This window comes from Rhipicephalus sanguineus, chromosome 6 (assembly GCF_013339695.2).
Source record: "Rhipicephalus sanguineus isolate Rsan-2018 chromosome 6, BIME_Rsan_1.4, whole genome shotgun sequence".
NCBI lineage: Eukaryota > Metazoa > Arthropoda > Arachnida > Ixodida > Ixodidae > Rhipicephalus > Rhipicephalus sanguineus.
The window spans coordinates 11,318,664-11,346,154 of NC_051181.1; the positions used below are offsets into that span (position 1 = coordinate 11,318,664).

General features: G+C 45.9%; 1 protein-coding gene across 1 annotated transcript in view; it reads right to left on the bottom strand.

Moving 5' to 3' along the window:
* Positions 1 to 24,988: 24,988 nt before the first annotated feature.
* The window catches only part of LOC119395902 (uncharacterized), a 46,416-nt gene continuing 43,913 nt past the window's right edge, over positions 24,989 to 27,491 (bottom strand). Inside the window, exons 4-5 of the mRNA XM_037662913.1 lie at positions 26,208 to 26,452; positions 24,989 to 25,132 (exon numbers count right to left, since the gene is read on the bottom strand). Coding sequence (XP_037518841.1) covers positions 24,989 to 25,132; positions 26,208 to 26,452 — 389 coding nt within the window. The remainder of the gene's footprint in view (positions 25,133 to 26,207; positions 26,453 to 27,491) is intronic.

Below are 27,491 nucleotides of genomic sequence, written 5' to 3' on the forward strand. Positions count from 1 at the left end.
ATAGTGCGCATCTCCTCGTCTTTCTCTGCAAAACTAGAACTTGTGACACATGTTTGGGACCCGTTAGGATAGCATCTATCGGTACCATCGAATCAGACATTCGATATTCAACGATACCAAAGCATTGCGCCGCGCACGATACTGAAAGCAGCGCTCGGCACTGGCAGAACAGGGCGGGCTCCAGTATGTGCCAGCGCACGCCAGTGAGAATTCCAGCGTCTCCAGCGCTTCCCAGTGAGCGTCAGCGTCACAGCGGCAAAGCCAGTGGCTCTACCAGTGCGACCCAGCGCTATCACAGCGCTTTCAGCGACGTCCCAGTGAATTCGAGCGTATACCAGTGTTCCCAGTGCGGTCCAGCGCCAAAAAACGTACTGGTATCACGCTGGGGGTACTGGAACGGCGCTGGTTTTTGCAATAGGGTCGGCTCAAGACATTCTGACCTGGGCCTACACGGTACATTGCTCTATAAAGAGGAACAGGAAGAACTGTATCTACTAGATCTTTGTATAACTTTTTACGGGAAACAGAACAGAGATATTCCAAAGAAAAACGTGTTTTTAAAAAGAGGCACGAATTAGCTACTTCTTTGAATTAACCTCTAACATTTGTTTTCATGTTGCCAGAAGCCACCACGAGTTCCGGCAACACCCTCCCAAGCCTAAGCTGTATAACAGTACGTATGAACGGGTCTCGATTATTTCGGAAGAACATGAACCGGTTAACTAACTGACGCAGATACAAATGACACAGACTAAGGCCACCAGAGCGAACCCGCGTGAAAAGGTTAGTTCTACTTGTTCGCTCCCAAGAAGAACCCCATAAGAAAACAGCAAATATTCGGTGAAGCTTTTGTACATTCACACGCGAACAATGCAGTACTTGAAGCACGTACCAGACAGGGGCGTAGCCAAGGGGGGGGGGGGGTTGGGGGGTTCAAACCCCCCCGAAATTTTTCAATTTTGCTTGCGCATATATACACGCACACATACAAACGCACGCACGAACATACATAAAGTATGGTTCAACCCCCCACGAAAAAAATTTCTGGCTACGCCCCTGGTACCAGAGCTTACTACCAAAAATACGTTACAAAAGGTTGCTCTGGCGAAAATTGATAGATGAAAACCCTTGAATAGCTGAGTTTTTTTTCGCAGTTCAGCGGCTTGACGCCGCCAGTACGGTTCACTGTCACAATAATACTCCAGTGGAACACCTAAGAACCGCACAGGGGTAGTAGTCCATGAAATACCGGCAAAGAACTCAGGAGTCACAGGCCATTCACCGTGCCAGTAACCCACGCATTTGCTCCAGTTGACCAGACTTCCACTCGCCACGGTCACAGACTGTAGAAGCTTTACAAACGCGCCTTTTATATCTACCACTCTCCCGGTCGGCGGGGTGGTGTTGCCCTCTGGGAGCGGTAAGGTAAAGTAATTCGTCATTACTATGGCCTCCGCGATTCGCACCTGCAACGCATTACACGTCCGTCCCATTCGGCGCGTTGTCAATGGAATTTCAATTTTGTCAATGTTTTAACACACCGCGAGGTGGCGACATTGGCCCAAGCGCGGTAAAAGCATCGGCCTCGCTCATAGCATTTAGCTAATCCAAACCAAAAATAGCTCTGCGACGCGCGCCTGCCACACCTGGCTGTAACACCGCGTTCCCTACTCACGCGCTCGCCCCGAGAAATGTCGAGGTCGGGCTACCGGGGCGGCTCGACGCGCTTTGCGTTTCCCTCTAGTCCGGCCGTGGTGTTCAATCACATTTTAGCATACCGCCGGATGGCGACCAAGTTCTGCGTCCAGTATGCGACGCTCTTCTGGCTACACCTTGTTCTTTGATTGCGCCTTCACCGTTGACTACTACTGCTACCACAAGGGTTTGTTTAATCATTTAACGTGGACGTTTGTCGTCGGGATGGAGATGTACCACCAATCATCAAAGTGGGTGCATACACGTTAAACGGTGCCATTAGCTGCCAGACATCAATATACATTGTGCAAACTCTGTTATATCAATGTACAGTAAACATTCATTTACTTCTGTAAGGGCACGCTTTACCTTCGCGTTATTCCGATTCCTATGACGGAGGGATCAACCATGTTTTTTTTTCACATTTGTTTCTGCTTTCGAAATATCACAAGGATGTTTTATTTATAAGGAACTTTTCAATCCTCTTAAGCTGTGATTAATACAGTGCCAAGTTCCATGTGACTTCAATGTTTTTTGGTTGACCCACCAGAATGCTTGAATAAAGTAAATGTAAACAACATGAATATTAAGTCAAGGCATTCACCACGCAATTCTAAAATTCCACAGGTCACTTGTGCGTACCTTTTGCTTAGCTTCCCATGTCTGCAGCTTTTCCAGCATTTACCCTTCGCAGTTGTCGTCACTGCAATCAGCATGCTTCTAGGAATTATGTTTATATGTAACATATAAACATGAAAATTTAAAGTTAGCACAAAGTTTATTGCACATCAGGATTAGTAAATGCAATCACGAACGATATCTGTCTCTTTCTCAGTAATCTCGCAACTTTAATACTACTCAATGAATTGCCCTTGATATCACAGTACTGAACACTGTTCGATTCCAGGCATTGAATCTATCCATCTCATGCCATTGTCTTACATGAACGTAATATTTCTATGTCTCTTCTCTTGCTCTAAACAATTGCATGTTACATTAATGTGCAACATAATGTTATGATTGTTTTTTTACGTATTATAATACTGTCACACGTAGCTGCTTTTACACCATTCGATGTTTACTTATTCATGTACGCTGATTTCATTGTTCAGTGTGTATTTTATTTATTTGCCACATTAACTGTATCCCCCCCCTATGTAATGCCTTCTGGGCCTTTAGGGTATCTGAATAATAATAATGTGTTCATTCATGCCTGTGCACGGACATATACGATGTTCACATATGTACAAACATCTAACTGCCATGCGGGCATAAGTCAGAATGCACTTTACATTCTGTGGTACATTTGAAATACTTCTGAAACCAAACGGCTCATCAAAACGTGACTGAAAAACAAAAAGGAAAGCACAGAACTAAAACAAGAAATGTAATGCCATGATAACCCTAGCTATGGAATATAAAATGAAGGCCTAAATGCTGTCATTACACAGTAACACTCAGGCTTCTAGGAATAATGTTTTTGCAGTATGCTAATGAAGACAATGGTGCTTAATGAAGGCAAGTCCTGGTTTCCCTGATATCTTAAAAAAGCACACAAAATCATTTGTCATATCTGAAGCACTACCTATGTGAGGCCCTTCAAACTAAAATTGACACCTGAGAGCAGAGAAAACTGAAGATGATTGCTCTTGAATTCACCCTTGACACTCTTTCGTCTTGCATATGCACAAAAGATCACGCATTGCATAGAGGCCCTTGGCAATAAGATCTGATGATAAGGAGTATTTTTGTTTCACTGAATCTTATTATTAATGTTAGCTTTTTCAATTAATGTAGTTCATAAATACAACTAAAGTGAGGCTTTACTTGGCCACCTAGGAAGCAAAGGACTCTCCAGAAAATTAACCTTTAACCCTTTGACACGCTATGTACAAAATTGTGTGCACCACTTAATTTTGCCATTGGTAACGACTAAGGCTAATAGAGAGGAAGATACCTTGGAAGTAAGCAGCTTGAAAAGCAAGACGACGCACACAGGGACGAATGACAAGAAGTGCTGTTCAAGATACGTTGAGATTTGGATCAAATGAACCTGCTGCATAATAAATTTGCGTTTTTTAACTTCATTTTGCAGTGTACTGTTGTATATTATCAGTTTGCTGAAGGCACTACATTGTTCAACGAGTCGTTCGAAGTGCTCCTTCCTGCGAGCCGCGCCAAAAGTATAATTTTTCTTCACTCTAACTGAACATACACAAAAACAAACTGCACTATATTTTTGACGTAAGCTTTCATTCTATTAATGTAAGAACGTAGCGTGAATGACTTTACAATAAATAGGTATTTATTACAATTGAATTATAATTACTATAACACACATAAATTAATGCATTATGACATTATATTTGTTGCAATAGAATATCGAGTGCCTTGAAATGATGTATCAATTTGACTCATTTACAGACAGTTTTACATTGGTGGCGTCTGAAAGGTTTAGAAAAAAAGGAAATATTTCACCCTGTTCCTGTACAACACAACAATACGAATAGAACCAGTGCAGTGATAAAGTTGGCTAATGAAGAAAAATTATTCGCAGTCAAAATGTTATGAACAGCACATATTTAAGACTTGGCAACTACTGCAGCTTGCAATTATGCACTACCAAGAACAAAAATCCACAGAAGTTCAGATGCCCTTTTGCTTTAAACACTGTGCTTCACAGAAGGAGGGAGCTTGCATTATGTATAGTTCAGTAAAATGTTTTTGAAGTGCTTTATAAAGAATACAACTACACGCTGAAAAGAAGTTAGTTGGACGGCTTGATGGGAAAAAAACATTTTAACTTGTTTCATTCGTTCTGAGCATCCTACTTCACCAAGGAAGGCGTGAAAAATATGATAAAAAAACAAGTGAAAAAGGCATCTCAATGGCAGACAGTGACACAAGAAATCAGATTCTAATGAGACATTTTTTGCCCATCTTTGAGTGCCTGTGCCTCATGAAAGTGCAGTCGGCTGGAGCGATTAGCAAGACATAGCTTCAGGTACGCTTTTGCCCATTTCTCCTTACTAATGCAGCTATTTATATCATATATCCTTAGAAAAAATTGAAATGCACTATCAGCAACGTTGCTGTGTTCACGAGCTCATCAGGAGAGAAGCTGCTGTCATTCAAAGATGACAAGAGAGCGACAGGGATGGTTCAAGTGATGACAGGAGCAACTTGTAAGCAGCACAAAGCATGTGACTGGAAGTCTGAGATTTCCATTGTAGAGACTGTAACGAACCATAAAAGCCTTGGCTCTTTATTTGAGCTCAAGGTATAAATGGTGAGTGTCCTTCAGATAACATTTCTTTTCGGTACTTGTCACATCACGCTGATCCAACCGGCCACATTCTCTGTGACCCAGAACAGCAGGGTGAAGAGTGCCCAACTGCACGACTGTTTGCAAAGAGCTGTGAAGGTGTAAACTATGCTGCAGGCAAGTTGCAACATTGTGTGTTTGAACAATATCACAAGCACTTGCTATTACATACTGTTTCCTGTCTTGGTGTTCCTCACATATAGTGCCATAAGTTTCTCAGTTTGATGAGTAAAATAGCGCACACTTAGAGAGGGACGGAGTAAGCAACATGACACAAGGGCTAACAACAACTGTTTATTTGAAATAGCAGAGGAAGACTTATGTACCGAAACAGGTGAAGTGAGTGCGCGTGTCACACAGGCATGACTGCAAGACATCTGAAATCTGTACAAAGGAATACAAGTTCCTTTTTGGGCAAACTAACATAAGGCGTTCTAACACATTGTGTGCCTAACCACTGAATCATTTCGGCTTCAATTGTCTCACGGCCTAACTTTTTACTTTTGGCAATCACATGAACTTTATTGAATTCCTGCTGACATCCATATGCCGCACGCATAGCTAGAAGACCGTCCTTGCGCTTTCCTTGATTGCCAAGGCGCTCTCTGAAATTATCATTAAGGTAGAATATCTCACTTGAAAAATGATCATTACACTGCAGCAGATTTAGCTTTACAGCGAAAGATGTTATGAGATCATTTCAACGGCCGTTTTTGGCGCCGTAGTTGTCCGCCGCCGCCGCTGGTGTCCGTAACCACTATTGCTCGTAATAAAAAAAAAACGAAATAAGAATAAATTTCCAGGATGGAAAGGGGTTCGAACCTGGGCCCTCTCCGTGGGATCCTAGTGTTTTACCTCAGAGCCATGCCGGTGGTTGAAACCGCCTTGCAAAAAGACGCTATACAGGCTTCATGTCCGGAAGCAACCACATTAACATATGTAATTTAGTGTGGTAGAAGAGTGAAATAACAACCACGCATCACACAACGCGAATTCTGCAACCAGGTGTCACACAATGCGAATTGCGCAACGAGTGGGCTGTTGGATGCTTCCAAACCATTACAGAGGGCTCTGCAATAATTCTTCATCGTCATCAGGCACGACACCAACAAAGGGCGCATAATGCCTTACATTCTAAAAAGACAGGGCGTGCAAACACGGACACAAGAAAGAAGTCAGGACACCACAAACGCGTTTGTGGTGTCCTGACTTCTTTCTTGTGTCCGTGTTTGCACGCCCTGTCTTTTTAGAATGAATACTTACCAACTAGCTCAGCTCTCTGTTATTCTATGCCTTACATGTTTTAGCGGGTACTACGGCTCTCCGTTGAATGACGAAAAATGGCATAGTGGCTGCTTCCCTACTTCATAGAAATTATGATGATTTATAGCGTAGTGGGTTCCTCGCAAGTGAACTTGCATTGGTTGCCAAGGAAGCCCATAAGCCCATGATCCATTTCCTCAGGGTCTCACGTCAACGTATGTTATATTGCATGGTAGGAGAGTGAAAAAGCGAGCGCCCGTCACACAATGCGAATTACGTAACTGGTGAGCCGTTTAAAGCTTCCAACCCATTACAAAGGGCTGAGCCACAATTCTTCATCGTCACCATTCGTCACGTCAACAAAGTGCACATAATGCCTTACAGATGTGTAGCTGGTACCTCGTTTCTGCGCAGAATTACGAATAATGGCGTTGTAGGTGCTTCCCAACTTCACAAATATTGTGATTTATGGCGTAGTGGGTACCTTGCTGGTGTACTTGTATGAGTAGCCCCAAGAGAGTTTACTACGGGCTCTAGAAATGCCGCTCTTCCAGCTTTCGCTGTGACTGTGCTGCGCTTTCCGCGCAGGCCTGGCGTTTTTTTTCTAAAAAGGAGCTAGAAATCGATTTTTGCCATGCTGCTTTCTCACATATAATAACACGCAGAGGGCATTCAGGCTTTTGTGTCTCTGCGCTAAAGAACAGGTCGCTTACTATATATATATATATATATATATATATATATATATATATATATATATATATATATATATATATATATATATATATATATATATATATATATATATATATATATATTATTTTTTATTGGCGCAAGGGCATCTAAGGCCGAAGAGCGCCAGTACAAGTGTCATAGTTTAAGTTTAGTTGTCTAAAATCATGAGTCGGCAAGGTCCAAGTACCTCACTGCCGAATTCTTGCCTGCGCAAGAACTGCGAGGGCGCGGACGTACTTCAACACGCACGGCAACAGGCTGTACCTCACATGTGAGGCCCAGCCTGGTGACTAGGATAGAATGATACCATTTCTAAAAACTTGGTTTTTGCTAGGTATTTAAGAAGTCGCTTATGGTTAAACATTGGGTCGACTGATAAGAATAGCGCGGGATGAGGTGGAATATGATAGCGGTAAAGTTCCCTAAAAAGGATCAGTCGCTCTTGGTGAAGCGCGGGACATTCAATTAGGACATGCAGAATGGTTAAATTCTCTGCACAGTGCATACAAGTCGGTGGATCACTGCCTGTCAGGAGGTGTTTATGTGTGGCATAGGTGTGGCCTTTCCTGAGCCGTGCTAGGGTGATTTCAGTGAATCTGTTGAGTTTTTGTGGGATAGGTTTTGTTATTTGTGGTTTTACTAGATGGAGCTTGTTGTCGACTTGTTTGTCCCATTCAGCTTGCCAGTGTCTACGTAGCGTTCTCCGTACAACAGGTTTTGGGTCCACACCAGGAACAGAATTTACATCTATAGTGTGCCGACTAGCTGCTTCTCAGGCATTCTTGTCCACTAGAGTCACTGGAAAATCAGAGTACCGCAAGGGTAGGCTGCACGCGGGCAACATTGGGTGGCGGCGGCCATGTCCCTTCCAGACCGTCCGGCGCGTTGCGAGCGTGTGTTCAGAAGTGACGGATCTTTTAGCCTCAGTGCCGTGTTACGCTCGGCAGAACGGCATTATGTGTGTGTGTTTCTTCAAGAGGATATTAGAAGGGATTTCGAGTCATCAACAGGTATGGATCGACTGCGCGGTTAGCGGTGTAACTAATGAAACGTACGGCGAATGTTGCCATGTGCTCGCGAACTCTCTTCATGGCATCATCGGTACCTTTCGTGTCACGCCCGGGCGTGTTCGCTAGGTCCGGAGCTGTAAACATAGTTGCATTAGCGTAGTGACATCGTGCGAGATGCCATATACTTCGACATTTGGTGAATCTTGACTCTTTGCGCTAGATTTGCAGGCGGTGTTCAGGTTCACTACACTCGAGAACGTTATCGAACAACATCGAGAACATTCAACACTGCGTACTTTGACTGATCGCTGACGCATAGCTTGTTCGCGCACCGTGCTTGCTGTTCAACTGGTTGATATACGTTATAGAAGTTGTGTGTGTACGGCAATTGGAAGTTGTTGCGTGACGTCTTGATTCGGAACGCCAGCAGCCGAACGCACGGGCGAATCGGCGTGCGGCAGGTAAGGTTCATCTTATCTTGCGATACGTAGAAAATAGGCCATCAAAAATGATTGGCATCATTACTTAATTGCTTCATTTCCTATTTCTTGTCTCCTTAATATTCCCAACGTTGCAATGACATTGCAAATATTTTGCTGTGTTCCGACAAACAGTTCTTTTTTTTGGCGTTGCCAGCGCGTAAACAGCAGCTGGGGTTCGGTTTCTGCACTGCTGCACTTTTTTTTTCATAATGCACTCTTATCAAAACTTCCTCGGCACGGTGCTTTATGTTCTTTTGATCAGAAATAGCACATCCCGAAATTTTTAAAGCGCATGCTACTGCAACACAGTATGTATATAGACCTAGGACTTGCATAGAATCGATTCCATCAATGCGTGGGATCTGCTTTTTTTTTTTTTTGCTGTTACCATTTCTCACCAACTATACAGTATTTTAAGAGTACGCTCGGCGCAATGCAGCATTAGCATAATTTTTTTTGCAACCAATTTAAAAATACACTTGATAATATTGCCATATACCAAGTTTATCAACAGAGTTCCGCGCTTCTGTTTTGTCCAATGCCAAATGATCATGCCAAGATTGCCTTCAAGGTATACCAGTAAACAGTTATTATTTTAATAAATCTTTGATTTCGCTCTCGTGCGTGACACGCTTATAACTCTGATAGCCTGCGTAATCTGTTCAACAGATCGAGATATAAACAGCCGAGCAAATAGAAAGGTATGTAGTTTTCAATATCGCTGACCATAGCGAACCGAAAATGTGAAGTATCCTGTCGCATAAGCTCTTTTCCAGCAAAGTTAGTGTAGTTCACTGCAGGAAGGAGTGTTTTCGAGGGGGGCGAATTCGTTCAGGCCAACTATGCAGCCACGTAGAACGGCGCTCTTAGACATTAATTTTTCGCACGCGGCAAACGAGATTCCCAGAGTAGCTCACCAGTAACGTTCGATTGATGGTGAGCTACTCTCTTCTGGCATCTGCATGCAGTGGCGTAGCCAGGGGGTGGCACACCGGGCCCGTGCCCCTTCCCCCCCCCCCCCCCCATTTTTTTTCCCGTGGCATACATAGCACGAAATGGCACTCGATCACATCTGCCTGCCAGGCCTAGCTTCAGATCAAGGAGGTGCCCCCCCCCCCCCCCGAAAAAAATGTCTGCTTACGCCCCTGTCTGCATGACGCGATTAAAAAAGGGACGAAGTACTTCTGGGGACCGTGGTACTGCTAAATGTCCGGCCACGCTCTGCATTGAACGCGCCTGCACCCAAAGCGCTTGGAAGGGATATGGCGGTGAAAGGTCACGTGATGCGAGTAAGCCAATGGCGGCGGCGCGCGGAAAACAGATGCGATACTCTGAAATTTTTCCAGCGACTCTATTGTCCACTATTTCATTGCCTGCGATCCCAGAGTGACCTGGCACCCAGCATAGAACTATAGAAAGGTTTAAGTTACAGGCTGCATTGATAGTATTAAGAGGCTTGTTGAAGACAGTGTTCTTGCTGTACTTGCCACAGGACAAGGCTGTAACTACGCTTAAGGTATCTGTGTACACTATAGACCTTTGTATCTTGTGTTGTATAATGTGCTCAATAATTAGCAGTATTCCAAACGCTTCAGCCGTAAAAATGCTGGTATGTGTATGTAAGGTCTTAGTGCTGGAGAAGTTTTGGCCATAGGCTGCACAGGATACAGATGTTGAAGACTTTGATCCATCAGAGAAGAAGGCGGTTGAACGATATTTGTGCTCAAGGGCCAAAAAATGTTGCTCTATTAGCGCATTTGGACAAGTTTTTAGATGCGAAGTATCTTAAAGGGGTACTGACACGAATATTTTCAGTTGTCGTTTTTTTGCGTCAAATGAAAGGTCAAGCCCCCAAGAGCCTAGAAAAGGCATTGCTAAGCGCGACTGCGCCCTGAAAAAGTAATTACAGTATGTTTTTAAAAGCTAGTTTCGGTTCCTACTGTACCCTGACGTCACAACACGATAGGAGCTTCTTGTCACGTGCTCGCAAATATATAGTGACGTTTCCACGGCCGCTCCGCGCCGTGGCTCCGTTGGTGACGTACAAGCGGCCATTTTGGAAGTTTTGATGACACACAAGCGGCCATCGTGGAAGTTTTGGTACCTGACATCACCACAACTAGCCAGACTGCTGCGTGAAGTCACCGGAATTAGTACTGTAGCCTGACGTCAAGCTAGTGTCGATGTCAGTAGGTGCGCCATGGAAAAATCGACTTTAATATCAAATTAAAATATCTTATCATCATTTGCTGAGCTTCCACTTGCTCAGAACCGTCTCTGCATGCAGGAGGTTGGTATGGCGGAGTAAACTCGCCTTCAAAAAAAGGTGTCAGTACCCCTTTAAGGCCGAGCTCAATCCGGTGGTGGTGGTGTGCGGCGTGACCGCCCTTACTGCGCATGCGCATACCCTCTCCACACACCTACTCTCCACTCACCCTCCCCCTTGCCCTCTCCACTTTCCCTCTCCACTTCGCCTCTCCCCTCCCCCTCTCCACTTTCCCTCTCCCCTCCCCCTTTCCACTCTTCCTCTGAAACGCAGGCTAGACATGCCGAAATTCTCTCCTGCGCAACGCCGCGATGAGCTCGAGCGCATGCGCGTCCCCTCCCCTTCTCTCTCCTCTTCTACGCTGCCCTCCTCTCGCCCGCCTGTCGACCGTGCTCCCCGCTCGCCCTGTGATAATTAACGGCCAGGCTAGATGGAAGATACGACGCGCGTAGCGTCCCTCTTCGCGTTCCACGACGCGAGGTCGGTAGCATGCCCAACGAACGCCAACGGAACGCGATCGTGCAAGTGCTCCGGCTTCGCATCGCCTCATGGTCCCCTTTAGCGGGAGATGGTGTAATTTTTTTCTTTTTGAAGTCTTTAAAGGACCAGTCACAAGTGACCGGACGCTGCTTCCAAGAGGCAACAACTTCAGCATGGTCAATTTTCTGCAAATCCGCGAAATTGATTTCAACTTTTTCTGCAACAGGTTTTATTGCCAACGGAAACGGCGGGGCGACTGAGGGCCGGTTTACATATAGCTGTTTTGTAGACACATCATTTATAAGCGTTTTGCATGGGTGCCGCTTGAGGGACATGATTCGGATTGCATAGGTGACTCCTAGATATGTGCGCTGATACTCCAGAGGCCACTGATCCGACTCTGCATAAAGGCTTTGTACAGGGCTGGTACGGAAGACACCAAGGGCCAGGCGGATGCCTAAGTGGTATAAAGGGTCTAATAGCTTGAGTGCTGTCTTTGAGGCTGACTGGTATACTATGCATCCATAATCTATGCGTGACTCAACCAGGCTTCTAAACAGAGCTATGAGACAATATCTGTCTGTCCCCCACGATTGATGGGATAATATCTTTAAAAGGTTCAGTCTTAAGGCATTTTAGTTTCAGTTGTTTTATATGCTGAATGAAGGTGAGCTTAGCATCGTAGATTACACCGTGGAATTTTTGTTGTTTAGCAATGAGTGGCTTTGTCCATTCATTAGTATGCTAGGGTCAGGATGTATCCCTCTTCGCCTGGAGAACAATACAGCCGCACGCGTGGTTTTGGTTTGAAGTGCTCTCGCGCGGCGGGTGATTTGAATTGAGTTGCGTTATATCTCTAATTATCAGCTCACAGCAATGATAACCCCGTGTAATATCAACAAACATTATGAATATACAAGCACGGAGCAGTTTTATTGTGGCAGAATCTTTTTTGTCGGAAATCGTTTTTATTGCGATAGCAATTATATGGACAGTCTCGGCTGAATTTTGCCGTCGCCCTCACCGCCGTCATGCACCGTATGTGTATAAGTATGTATATATATATATATAAAAGCCCCAAAGAAAAATTATTCAGAAAGAATGCTTCCGAAGCGCGGAATCGAACCAGGGACCTCTTGCTCCGCAGCGAGGGGCGCTAGCCACTACGCCACGAAACGCAGATCCTCCACGTTGCTAACGGCGAGCGTTATATACACACCCTTTACCACTGGACGGACTCAGAGACGGCCGACACTTATAAGCGTTTCTTCATTACCAGCGAGATGGCGCTAGGAGCACGACGGGCGCATTTAAAAGTCGTCGGCTCGCTCGCTCGCTTCTTCTTATATGTGTGCAGCGAGAACCTTGCCCTTCCGCTGTCTGCTCGCGCGGTTTTCTCGTGGTGAGGGGAAGAGGGATGTTTCAAGCATAGAGTTTCCTAAAATGACCTAGAGGGAACTCTGGCGCTGCGATCGTTCAGCCACCATGGGAATGATGGGTAGTACACGGATTTGCCTAGTCTTCGTGCTTGTGGGCTTCGAACGCACTTGTGGCTTTGTTTATTGCTATGTTTTGGTTTTCTTTTGGATAAAAGAATGGATCGTTGTGAACTTCGTGACCAGATTTGAATTGCTGAGCCTAAAGAAGTTAAAGTGGCGAAGTGAAACTGCTGACTTTTGCTGAACTTCGTTTTGCGACAAAGCGGATGCAGCCGACGCGGAGCCAAACGGAGCCGAAAGAACGAAGTTTAGACAAATCCGTGTACTACCCATGATTCCCATGCTGGCTGAAGCGCGATGTATTGCAGCTCCCATAGACACTAGCGCCAGAGTTCCCTCTATTAAGTATTCAGGAAACTCTATGGTTTCAAGCTTTCACCGTGATGTCCGCGCTCATGTTACGGAGCGTACGAAAGTCACTTGAGCTCAAAGGACGCCGCTAAAGGAACAAACAGAAGATAACTATCAAGTGTCACAGCTCGACACTTGAAGCACGCTAGTTTCCTTCGCTGCTTCGTCCGCCTTTGCAGTAGGAGCGCTGTTCAAAACTGAAAGTATCCATTAGCGAGCCTCACTTCGTATAGCATTAGTTTCTTGCTATCGCATTCATTGCTTCGCCCTTGCGGCGAAACTGTGTCTTTTTTTGTGTGTGTGTGGTCGCGCACGCACGTCTTTGGTTTGACGTGATTGGCTCGAGCGAGGCGGGTGATTTGAACTGAGTTACGGAGTGCACTCTTCTTCTTGCGTTTTCCCCCTTCTCTATCCTACTCTTTTGGTACCTTGTTGACCTTGTCGGCCTGTGAACCTGTGCGACGCTTCAGGACGCGTTGCATCTCGCAGGCTGTGACGATCGTCGCCGCTCTGCGCTCGCTACGTCACTCTGCTTCCTTCATGACGCGAGCCTAGTCTATACTCGGCGACAACTTATCTTGGCATTGGAGCGAAGGCTACGGAGACGGGGCCTCCGCACATTTGTGTTGCTACACAAGTAGTTCGGCATCTTGAAGCCGATTTCAGTTCCAGTTTCGGTTTCGCTTGCTCGTATCGCTAGGGCGTTTAGCACTACGTATCAGTGGCGTAGCCAGGAATTCTGTTCGGGGGGGGGGGGGGGGCTCAAGTTGAAGCGCGCCCTCCTCATTGAATTTTTCGAACGACTAAATATATGAATAACATGTATTACCGGTGACAATCTGTATTAGATGCTGCAAATCTCTTCTTGAATGCTGCGCAGTGTCAAGAACGAGTAAGACATGTGTTTTTTCATAAAAATATTATGTTCACATGCCGGCAAAATCTTTCCAGGAATAACTGTCTTCAATCTTTTCAGTTTTTTTATTTCTTTTGTGTACGAGGTACGGCAAATATCACGTAAACTTTGGAACTGCATCAGTTTTAAACTGAAGAAGCGCCTGATAACGAAAAAAGAAGTCCACAAAATAACCAGGCCGAGATCAAATATTTTAATAGAGATTGTTCACGCAAAATGTTCATCTTTTTGCACAAATGATGTGGCCAGGAAAACACGAGCATGAGAAAGTACACCTGCAATACGGGCAAAACACAAGTCACCGGAAACAGTGCGCAGTATGCTTACACAAAACATCACAAATGTACATTTAAATATGCAATCAATATACGGAACTAAGCAGTGATCACTACGCATAATGCCCAAAATAAGGCAAAAGCACATGCTGCGCAATCACAGAAACTGATATGTCCTTGGACCAAGCAGCTGTCTCGGACGCACCATGTGGACAGAACTATAGGAAGAGCGCAGAAATAACGAAATAGACTATTTCAAAGCAAGCTGTTTTAAAAGTGTGAACCACTATTGTGCACTCAATATAAAAGGAGGGTTGTCGCTTCTAGTTCAAAAAGCAATGAAGAACAAAAAGGACAAATGAAAGTAACAAACAATGCCGCTGGTACGGCTTCCCAATAGCTGAACTTGTTTGGTAACGCCGCGTATGCTGACCTCTCAGCGAACAAGGTGAAGCTGTCGATTGGCTGTTAATGTCACCTGATGCTGGTATTCGTATGTTTATATTATGTCACGGTGTTAACTGCTAAAAGGTACAAAATCCTCACGGCTTTAAAAGGTGGTGAACAATAATATTGCTTCAGAATTACGGGCTCATTGACCTGAACTCTGGAACAGCAGTGTCTTTTCCTTTCGTTTGCGCTGATTTTTGTCCTGCTCGGTGTCAAAGGACAACGTTGACCCGGCGAGGAAGCTTAGCGAAGCGGTCAATGAGTTCCGACACGCTGATATAGACATTTCTGTGGGCGTACAGAAGTGCCTGGCCAACCATGCGTTCCTCAGACATCGTGGAGCGTAAGTAGTTCTTAAGTAACCTCATGCTTGAAAACGTTCCCTCTGCACTGGCAGTGGTCACTGGAAGGGTGACAAGAATCCGGAGTAGCTTGTAGACATTCGCACAGAACCTACTCTCGCAATCAGAGAGGGCATCGGTTCCTGTACCGGGGCGCTGGTTTGCTGCTTTGTTTGCCCACTTTGTCCAGCATAGTCGCAGTTCTCCAAAACCAGCCCTCGTTTCGACGTCATGCGCAAAAATGGTCACGAGATTTTCTGCTCCTTTCTCCCGATCATCTTGCATTGGTGGTATTGCGTATGGTACAATTAATGAAAAGTCCTTTAGAAGTGTCCTGTGCTTTTCGAACCGTTGGTTTAACTGCGCCAGTACGTGGTCCATGAACGGAATGAACAGGGTTCTGCGAAAATATTCTTACGCGCTTTCGAATGCATTGCTCCCAAGGTTTTGCTTCCGGACACCGGCTCGACGGCTGGTGATCTCCACATTCAGTTTTTTCTGCCAATGCCTGCACTTGTGCAAATATTTTTGAGAAAGAAGCATTCGTGTTCTTGCGCTCACTTTCAATTGTCTGCTGTACCACTTCTATGTCGTCAATGACAGCGCTCATGTCGATACTCCTCGTCTGCAGCTTCTTTGACAGTGGCAAAGTCAGTGCTAACACGTGCTCCGTCACATGCAGGCTTACAAGGAACGCTCGTGAAAAAAGTGCCAACATTAGACTGTTTGCCTGCACTGGACTTTCGCCATTTCAGTTAAACTTAATCTCCTCTAGCGCTGCGATCAACGGCTCAAAGAGGCTCACAAATGAAAGCACTGAATCGTGCTTCTCGACCCAGCGCGTTTCACATAGTCTCAAAAGGCGCTGCCTTGTAGACTCACGACAGCTCGAACTTATCATTTTTCGCAAAACGTGTGAGCGGCTAGAAGATTTACGGAAAAAGACTGACGTCGCCTTTAGAGTCCCAAAACAGTTTCGAATGTCTGTGATGGAGCATGCCGCACACAGAACTAGATTAAGGGAGTGACTGGCGCAGTGAGTGTAGAGAGCGGCTGGATATTTCTCACGAACAGCAGCTTGAACACTATTCGTTTTGCCGGCCATCGAACTTGCACCATCGTAGCCTTGACCACGGAGATGCTGCATGTTAATTCCCATGTCTATAAGGAACCTTATGATGGTGTCGGCGAGGGCCCGGCCACTTTGGTCGTGAATTGGCACAAAGCCTAAGAACACTTCTTCGATTTCGTTCGCATCCTTATTAAGGTGCACAAACAGTAAGCTGCTCGATACCAGCAATATCCGTCGTTTCATCAGCAAGTACGGAGAAGCAGCCTGCAGCGTTTACTTTTGCGACTAGGCTTTCCTTGATGATTGCAGCAGAGATTTCTATAATGTGGTTTTGTACATATGGACTAAAATATGAGGCCTTATTTGGGCAACTTTCCAAATGCTTTTTTAGATCTGTGTCGCCACAATCCGCGCGCATGCGAAGCAGCTCTCTGAAGTTGCCTTTATTTGTAGAGGAGGCTGTGCTTGAATCCATGGGACCACTGTCTCTATGTCCACGGAGAGCCACACCTTGCCGCCCGCAAAAGAGAACTGTCTCAACAATAGGCTGTAACTTCCTTCGGGTCTCTCTTATTTGAATTTGCCTGCCATGGTCCAGGTGGTCAACAACACTGAGAAGGTTTGAAGAAAACTATCGGCTACCAGATGACCGTGAGTGTGATATTTAGTGACTTCATGTGCACCGAAGACTTCGAGGGCGTGCTTCCACTTTTGAAATGGCTTGGATACGAGGGCCTTAGTGCACGCATCTTGGCCCTTGCCAATCTCACTTCTGCTAAAAAGGACACACACTCGGCAAAACGCACCCTCTTGAAGCGCTGAGTAGCTAAGCCATCGATACCTGTCCCTGCCAAGCCACCTAAACCTTCGTTTCCGCTTAAAATCGCTCATAGACTTAAACATGTAGCCTGGTGGAGGAATCCAAGGAGAAGTTAGCAGTTGATGTTTTGTATGATGTAACTGCATCGAGAGTAAGTGTTAGACCCGGGACGTTAGTCCTTAAAGAATTAATGTACTTAAACGTGCGTCGCCTTGTAGACCTTCTAGGTTAGGAAGAGCACAATGGCAGACGCCGGCTGCGTGAAAGTAAAGTAAAAATGGGAATAATCTGACCAGAGTCAATTTCATTTTTATTGTTAAAAAAAGAAAAAAAGAGTGATGCCCTGTTTCACAAACTGCATGGTTGAAAAAATCTTGCAGAAAAGCCCCCTTCCAGAATCTTTCAACTGTCCATGGCATTGTCGCGCTCTGGGTGGTTTCCGGTGAAGGTGGTTATTTCGGACGGCGGTGTATCATAGAACGAAAAAAAGAAAAAGATTTCAAGGGGGGCCTAATAAATACAAATTTCAAGCCCAAAGATCCCAACCCCCGGGTGACACCCCTGGTTGGTGGTGTATGAGAGCACGAAAAACTTCGGGGGTGGGGGGCTGAAGCCTCATAAGCCCCCCGCCTGGCTACGCCCCTGCTACGTATACATGCAAAACAGGAACATAGTGAAATTGTGATCAGTGTGCGTAATGCATCTACCTAATGTACTGTATATTCTCACGGGGTTGTTAGGTTGACGAAGGCAGCAGTGGGTGTGTCGAAGATGAAACTTTTATTTTGGCGAACTTGTGGCTGGCAAACGAGTCAGTCAGAGCGTCGTCTGTCAATAATTCTGACAAGTGGTAAAGCGTGTCGGCTTTTATACATGTTCTGTCGAATGTCCCAACGTTATCGCTGGTGGCCACTTAATCTCTAGACTATTCGCGTACCGCGCGCAATCTTAACGCAAAGATCTAAAACAATCGTGACGCTTCTGGAACATCGCATCGCGGTCTGCGCGGAGCATTCCAAACAGTCTTTGCGGGTGAAGCCCGAAGACAACAAAATAAGACACATGGGGATATGATGAACGCCACCAAGCGCACAGCGCAGCCTGAATACGGCGTTTGTCGATTGTAACGCGATCACGATTGTAATGTGAGGGGCGACTTTAGTAGCAAAAATTTGGAGAAAAAGCTCGCATTGCATTAGAATAAATACGGAATGCAAGTACCATGATGCCGCTGAAGTGGGTTTATATTTAAAGGGAGCTCACGCTTAAATAAAAAGAGACTGACGGATATTATTTTATCAAGCTTCGCTGGCCACATTTTCACAGGGCGCAACTGCCACCGATGTTTTTTCATCTGTACATGCAGTATGTAACAGGTATTGCCCATGATACCGATTGTCACTGGTAGAAAAAAATAAAGCATAAAAAACCGTTCATATCTTTTATTGCATTGCATCCAGGCGTGATATGAAAGTGCACGAAAGCAAAAGGCAAGTATATTTCACAGCACAAGAAGGCACATTGCGAATAAAAAGATCAAAAGTTCTTGCCGCTCTCAATCAGGATTTTCCAGACGCTTCGTTAACAAATCAGTGTTGTCTAATTCACAAATGCCTTTACATTTTTTTTCAAATTCATCATTATATCCGACAACAAAAGGATTTCCACATAGGCTTTTAAGTGCTAATAAGAAAGCTTTTCCGCAGTGGGGAATACAATATTTTTGGGCACTCTGTGTAAACATATTGATTTGCACTTATGGCACAGAGCGTGATAACCATAACAACTTTGTACTGACACTCATAACATTAATGCACTTGTGACATAGAGCATAGCCATTACAACCTTTTTGCTGGCATTCGATGTCAACGTGACATTTTACATGTGAGGCGTGACACAGAACATAACCATAAGAACCTTCACCTGCAAATCCATGGCAACTGAGATTTCGCACTTGTGACCATAGGTCGGCAAAAAAACAAAAAAAAACCAAAAAAACTGGAGCTCACTGACTCAAGAAAAATATTTGGCTCCGAGAGCTAATAAAAAAAACTGGAGCTCACTTACTCAAGGAAAACATTTTGCCCCGAGACCTCACTGTGACTCAGACTCACCAAATTTCTCTCATCCGGACTACCTAAACCTTTTCTCGACCAGACTCACTCAAGCTCAAAACATTTTTTTATTTAACTAGAAAAAATGTCATGAGAAGGTAGGCTACATTAGAGCCGGCTATCTCACCAACAAGAAGAAAGAGGCCATAACAAGAAAAAAGGAAACAAAAAACTAGAAAAATAAAAAAATGAGCTGAACTATGCCCATATGCAACATGCGTCGTACAACTCAGCACTTGCAGAGTCCAAAGGCAGAGTCTAGCACATAGAGGGTTGTGTCACATAACATCTCGGATGCAGTCCACACGGCTAGTCTCCCATACAAGGACATATGAAATGACTAGAAAGTATTCTCAATAATACAATGCTATGAAAGTAAAGAACCATGATAATCGTAAGCAGTTCATTAAGTCTGTGTCAATTAAAAAATCCAAAAGAGCACTCATAGCCCGTTTTTTATTGTCAGGATTTGGCCATGGTCCAAACCTTGCAAATTGAGAGTGGTCGTTTGTCAAGTCTTTTTAGTCGGTCACTAAGTCGAACACGCTGTTCTTCTTATTTCGGGCATTCTCTAAGGAGATGCTCCACTGATGCATCAGAATTATCACAATGGTCGCTGGTATTGCTCGGCAGAATAACCATTTCTAATAAACAAATCTAAACAAGCAAGAGTAGGAACACATTCATAACAAGGAAAGCCAGGGTAGAATAACTCAGTAAATGAGTAAATGAAACACAAAAATGAGTAGTGGTATTACAATTTCAGGTCCGATTGCGACAGAAATGAAACAAGGCAGCAAGCGCCATTGACATGAGATCAGAAAGAAAAGGGAACCTTATTTCGATCATTTCAAGTCCCAGCTAAGCAATGTGGTTCTGGCTGATGCAGCATATAATGTTAACATTCATGACCAAGATAATCACATGCCAGCCACAGTGACGGTACAGTGCTTACAGTACCTGGCTGCTGACACAAAAGACTCATGTTTGAGAGAGAGAGAGAGATAAACATTTTAATGAAGCTGGAGATGTTTGCCTGGCTGTTCGCCTGACATGCTACTCCAGGTGCTGGGTGACGATTATGATATATACAGTGATAACCACATAACACATACAGTCACACAAGTTTACAAAGTTTCGTTCAGGCTCGTGGCCCGCAAGAAAGTCAACAGCGCTTTCGTGGCACGTAGCGCACAGGTGCTGCTTTGCCAGGGCCCAGAACATGTCGCAACTCTAAGCACGATCCCCGTTGAAGATGCAAGGCCGCCTTCAGAGATTGTCTCTCTGATGCGTATCGCTTGCATTCACAAAGAAAATGATGTAGATCTTCTTGGACGTTACATTGGACGCACATTCGTGAGTCCGACAGCTTAATCTTGCTCCTGAAGTAGTTGGTGTATGCGACGTTTAGCCTGATGCGGTGCAAGCATGTTTCATCTTGTATGTTTAGGTCTCGCGGCGTATCGAAGTTACACGATGGGTCGATCTTGTAAAGTGGTCCATACTGGTGATTAGCATCTGTCCAGAGAGATCGCTGGAGCCGCCAAGCGTGTGCCGATACGAGTGTCGCAGCATCTTTTCTCTAGAAGGGTATCTCGATGATTTCTCTCGAGGCGTCATGTCCAGCTTTGGCAGCGTCATCAGCCTGGACGTTGCCTTGTATTCCACAGTGGGCAGGTATCCACTGCAGAGCTATGCGGTAATGGAGGTCGCAGGCTTTGTTGCATAGATATGATGTCCATGACGAGTTGGTCCTGCGGGCGTGGAGACTTCAGAGACTGCAGCGCCGCTCTTGAGTCGGTGAAGATGACCCAAGACTCAGCTGTCTGATCGACAATGTAATTAAAAGCAGCCCGTAGTGCAGCCAGTTCAGTCGCTGTAGATGAAGTACGGTGACTAAGAGTGGCAGAGATGGTGACATTGGCAGATGGAATCCAGACACCAATTGTAGAAAATGTAGGTGTAACAGAGCCATCAGTGTAAATATGACGGTGAGCCCTGTAATTGTTTTCCACGTGCTGTAGGGTGAAATATGTTAGTGCTGGTCCGGGTGTACGTCTCTTGTTCTTGAACCCAGGCACAAAAGTGATTATTGACCACGAAAGAATTTTCCACGATGGCTCCGTAGGCATTGATGCGCTTTGATAATGCAGCGGGAGCAAGATCCGCACCACAAGACCGCTGTCTGAAGCAAGCGGATGTCCCGGCACCCTGGTGGCATAACGCAAGTGAACTCGAAGAAACTCCTGCTGCAGAAGCACTGCAGCTGATAGGCGTCTGCTTTCGGCAAGGGTTCCAATACTTGATGTGTTTTTTGGTAGGCCAAGGCACACTCTCAGCGCTTATATGTTGGTTTGTGACATGCCATGTAATGCAGGAAGGCTGTATCCTAGAAGACCTTCACAGAGAGCCGTATACATTCGCAGCAGGGCACTTACGGAGCAGCCCCCGACGTTGCTTGATAACATGCGGAAGATGCTCGCGTATGATTCAACTTTTTCCTTTAATATTCGAACTTCGGGAGTCCATGCCATTAGCCTGTCGACTGTCACTCCCAGAAACTTATGACTTGGCACATACCGAATGGGAGAATGCGCTACCTTTAACGTATAGCGCGAAACATCACGCCTCGTAAAAGCAACGGCGGCACATTTTTCCGGTGACATCATTAGACCTCGCCCGTGTAAGAATTTTTCGATTGAATTGAGAGCTTTTTGTAGTCTTGCTCGTAGGACACGTCTCTGCGACCACTACTCCATATAAAAATGTCATCTGCATAGAGAGAGATTTCGACCGATGCAGGGATGCACTTCTCCAGTCCAATGAGAGAGATGTTGAATAAGGTTGGACTTAGAACACCGCCCTGGGGAACTCCTCGATGCACTGTGTGCGGGGCTGTGTCACCTTCTTTTGTGGACATGTAGACTGACCGATCAGTGAGGTAGTCCAAGATCCAGCGGTACATACGACCGCCAACTCCGACAGACTTCAGGGCGTATAGGATGAACTCGTGAGTCACGTTGTCGAACGCTCCCTTGGTGTCGAGAAATACGCCGATAGTGATGTTGCCCGTAGCTTTGTTGAGTTTTACGCAGTTAATGAGACGAATCACGTTGTCGATGCTACTGCGGCCCTTTCGAAACCCTGACATTTGTGGAGGGTATGCATTCATGTTCATCAGCAACCAGTCCAGGCGCATCAATACCATCTTTTCCATAAGCTTTCCTATGCAACTGAGAAGAGCAATGGGACGATAGGAGTTGAGGTCCGTTGGAGACTCGCCAGGCACGAATAGGGATGACACGAGCGCGTTTCCAGCAAGGTTCAAGACGCCCACTCTCCCAGCTGGCATTGAATATGGCAAGAAGGTGCATCTTCGCCTTGTCGCCTAAATGCGTTAACTCAGCATAGCTAACGCAGTCAGGTCCGGGATATAACGCCTTGTTCACCAGTGCCAATGCTCCAAACAGTTCCATGATCGAAAAAGGTTCATCCGACTCTGTGGTGCTCGTCATCGCTGAAACCTCTTGTACTACACGAGGCAAAGTTGCTTGCGCCACTATTGCAGTGATCTTAGAGCAGAAAGCCTCCGCCACGTCCAACTCGCTGCTGTTACGAGATAAAGCAACTGAACTGAAGGGATGCAGTTGAGTTGGCGTGGTTTTTAGGCTGCGGACAATACCCCATATTCTTGACAGCGGCTTTCTTGGGTCCAGTTTAGAACAGAAGGCCCGCCATTGCCTCCTATCTAGCTTATCCAGGTGACGTTGGATTTGTTTTTGCATTCGCCTGGCATCGCGAATGTCATCTGCAGACAATGTCCTACGAGCACGTCTTTCAGATCGGCGGCGAATGGCCCGGAGCCTCTCATACTCAACGTCAACCGTTGAATGAGTTCGAGGTGGTTCTAGGCGTTTGGTGCTACTTTGTTTTGCTTGATTGAGCACAGCCACAAACTCCTCATACGTCATTCCAGATGAGTCTGAATCTTTGATTGTAGCGTTGTATAACTCCCAGTTAGTGCAACGAACCACCCTCCGTTGCGTGCACTGCTTAGGACAGCCCAAGGAAATGTAGGTTGGCACGTGGTCACTACCATGACTTTCGATGTCAGCAAACCAGGTTGCCGTGGACATGAGGTGCGCGGAGATCATGGTGACATCTAGGGCGCTGCATCGGTCATTCTTGAAGAAGGTTGGCTGCCCATCGTTAAGAGTCGCCGGATTGTTTCGATGTGCGATATCAAAAAGGCGTCTACCGCGGACTGAAGTCTTCCGACCGCCCCAGGCAGGGTGATGCGCGTTGAATTGCCCGGTTAGTATGTGAGGTCCAGGTGTTCCATCTATTATGTCCTGCAGCCTGTCCACATCAAATGTAGCACGAGGTGGTATGTATGCCGCAATAACCGTAAAGGCCAAAGTGTCCCACTTCACTAAAGTAAGAAGTTGGGCGAGTTGGTATTTGTTCATGATGACTGAGGGGCGCGAAAAAACGGCACGCAACGAAAAGAAGTACACGGGACGACGCGCTACTAGCAACTGGAATATTTTTATTCAGGAAAGACATATTTATAACGCAGTGAAAACAAATTTAACCCAACGAGTCGACCAAAAAAACCATATGCTCAGCATGCCTGCGTGAAGTAACGTTGTAGATAGGCTATCTCCCCTTCCTGCAGACTGATAGAGGGGTGACTGATGCAATCCGGCCCTTCTATCTGGATAAAGAGGGCTTCTATAATCTCCCTCTCCGCGGATCCCCTGTGCCTGTAGATTACAGTTGTCTGCTCAAATGCAGGCTTGGAGCTACCCTGATCGCATCCTCTGCAATGCATCGCTAGATGCGTGAACGGCCTTCCTATTAAAGAGCTGCTATGCTCTCGCAAATGCACGTTGATGCACCTACCAGTCTGCCCGATGTATGCCTTGCCGCACCACAGTGGTATTCTATACACAACACCACGTGCGCAAGGAACGAACTGTCTTACATGCTTAATGGCACATCCTCTTTTTTCACACTGCTTTTGCCTGCCTATCTTCTTACCAACCGCTGCGCAGATGCGGCCCACCTTGTTTTCTGCGGAGAACACGAGATCCACCCCATACCTCGAAGCCACTCTCTTAAGGCCGTGCGAAAGCCAATGGACATACGGGATTTTTGACACTTTCTTTCTTTCCTGCGGGACATTCTTGGCTGGAACTGTCCCAGGCCGTTGTTTAATAAACTTTTTTTATTTTTTCGCAAGCAGCAGCTATAGCATTATCAGGAAACGCGGCGTCTCTTAGTCTTTCCACCTGCGCAAAAAAAAACTTGTCTCCATAAGATGTGGGCACGACCTGTCCAACGCCGATCTTAGGCAAGTCAGCGCAGTACCATTTTTTACCAGGCGAGAGTGCACAGAGCTGTAATCAAGAAGCGGCTTCGCCGTCCTAGGGGAAAACATCCAACACACGTGTTTTTGTTGAAATGACAGCTGCAAATCCAGAAAACGCAGTTGTCCATTCTTCGGCACTTCGCACGTGAAGGTCAAGCCCCGCCCCTTGTTACCAAACACACTGAGCACTTTATGAGCCCTGCTATCACAGCTCGCTGAATTAATCAATATCAAGTAGTCGTCTACATATCTGTACACTTTCTGGACCAAACCATCTAGGCCAGTTACAAGATCTTTATCAACTCTGGCCAAAAAAATGTTGCTCAGGACTGGAGCCACTTTCGATCCAATACAGACCACTGATCTCTGGACAAAGTTCTTGCCCTCCCAGCCTACGTACGTGTGTTTTATATAAAAGAACAATAATTCTAAAAAACCTTCAACCGAGATACCACACTTGGTCACAAACTTCACTTCATCATTGCTGCATATGCATTCTTTTACGCTAGTCATCAGTTCATCATGAGGCAGTGAATAATATGTCTTCTATGTCGATGCTGAATCCCGAAGTGTTCTCATGGCCGTCACCTTTGAGGAAGTTGACTACCTTTGACGAGTTCGGAATGATGAACGGGTCATCCACTTGCAGTGAGCTCAACTGCGACTGTAGATACGAAGACACCGCGAGACACCAAGTTGCAGCTCCTGAGCACCTCGTGTGTGAGGAGTTGGAGCTGATGGGCAAGTCGGTAGAGACGGGAACTCATTTGTGTCGTCAATTCGTGGCGGATTTACCGGCATTCCTTTGTCAACTGTGGGCATCATTGCCTGGCCACCGCCTCGAGGTTTTTGTTGCTGGCGTACCGCATCCTTTGCCAATTGGTACCCAACGTTTTCCACCTTGTAATTCTGTATCCGCTTCTCTTTACGCAAAATGGGGCAGTGAGTTGACGTAGACTGATGTTTTTTCCTGCAGTTAGGGCACTGTGGCTCTTCATTTCCACATGCAGATCGGTCGTGGTTGCCCCCGCAGCGTGAGCATCGTGCGTGTAACCTGCAGGCACCAGCAACATGACCAAAACGCTGACACTTGGTGCACTGTCTCGGAGCCTCAATGTACTTCTACACTCGGTAACGTGTGTAGCCCAGGATGACGTACTCAGGAGCACTTTCGGTAACAACACAATGCGGACGTTTTCTGACGTTCCCAGTTGCCTTACAGATCTGACGGGAGTTCTTTGAAGAAGAGCAGCGAGAATGTCCGCTTGATCAAGGTCTACAGGAACTCCCTTGATGACGCCTACTCCGCAGTTGCTCGGTCGTGGCTCGTAAGCTTTTACAAGTACTCCAGCAATGCTTGAGATTTTCAGTAGACGTTCAGAAGCGTCTGCATTACGAGTATCCACAGCCAGGAGATTCAAACGTTCATTTGGTCGTACTTGTAGTACGCCATCTGGAGCTGTCTCTTCAAAGGCTGTCTCAAGTGCTAGTGGATTGAAGCCTGTGATAACTTGCTCAGCGTTTCTTGGCTTGAATATGATGGTCAAGTTTGGCTTAGGTGTGTTTTCTGCGGGCAAAGAGTTAGGCAGCATAAGCCACCTCTTCGATCCGCGGCAGCGTTTGACGGGCGGTACATCAATGTGTTTTTCCGAGCCGTCGGAAGAAAGCGCGGTAGCATCCATGTATGTAACAGTTGCAGAGGATTCTGACATGTCAGAAAAGTCATCGTCCTGACCTACAGGCAGATTGACGTCGAGACAGGAAATGGTCTCCATGGGAGGCCCTTGGCCAGGTGGCAGCGAGATATTCGCAGAAGATGGAGTATAGTTCTGACCTGTAGCCGTTGGAAGCTGCAATCCAGCGCCAGAAATAGCCCCGGTGCTGGCTGCCGCCGTTTGCATCTGCTGTGCTTGGTGTGGCGTGGTACCGGGTTGAAGCTCAGGAGGCTTCGTTGGGTGCGGTCCCGGGGGCGCCGCACCCCTTGCTGGGATCATGTCCCAAGCTCAGAAGACCAGTGTGCAAGAGGATGCGCAATGAGCGTGTTCCATTTCAGTGAACGGGAAATGCCAGATGCCCGTGTACTTATATTTGGCTGCACATTAAACAACCCCCAGAGAGTCAAAATCTGTAGAACATCAAGCACAGCATGCCTCATAACCACAACGTGGTTCTGGCACACAATATTCCAGCAGTCATTATCACATCACGATAACGTAACCAGAACATGCACGAAGTGCAACAAAAGAGATCAGCAGATAAAATCACAATGAAGTGAATAAGCGACAAAAATATAAAGAAACAGCAGTGACCGATAGTTCTCAGAAAGAATATCACAGTTTCTGGTTAGGTACAAGTGCAATCCATGTGCAATCATTTGCTCGAAGCATTGGCAAGGCACACAGGATATGTCACGGCAGTTCATCAATTCCACTCATGTCGGAGCTGCTCGACTCATCTGAAGAACTTGAGTCTGCGCACAAAGAAATGATGAGACTGTCTGTTTGGCTGTCTATAATGCGATCCCGCTTCCATGCCTCATCCTCTAGCCTCATCACGTGAGTGCAGTCATGGAGCCAGCTCTGTTGGGTCACACTTGCGATTCCTTCCTGCAGCAGCTTCTCGACAGATTCAATCTTGAAGTCTGTTCCTTGAAGCAACGTAGCCTTTGACTTGGCTCCATACAAGCTCTATAGGATTTAGCTCGCAGTGGTAAGGAGGCAAGCGCATAACCTCATGCCCGGCAGCACTGGCAAGTTTGTCAACATGGTAAGCAAGGAAAATATGCTTATTCTGCTTAACGAGTTGCAGCAGTTCACTTTTCAGTTGGTCATCCGAAAAAGGAATATTTTTCTATATCAACCAGGACTGAATTTCCGCTTTTCTGGATGATCAGCTTCGTAGATTCTCAACATGAGCACTGTGATATGACGCATTATCCATCAAAATCATACTGCGCGGCTTGTTGTTCGGTAGCAGCTGTTCAACAAACCATTTCAGGAAACGCGAAGCATCCATTTGTGTGT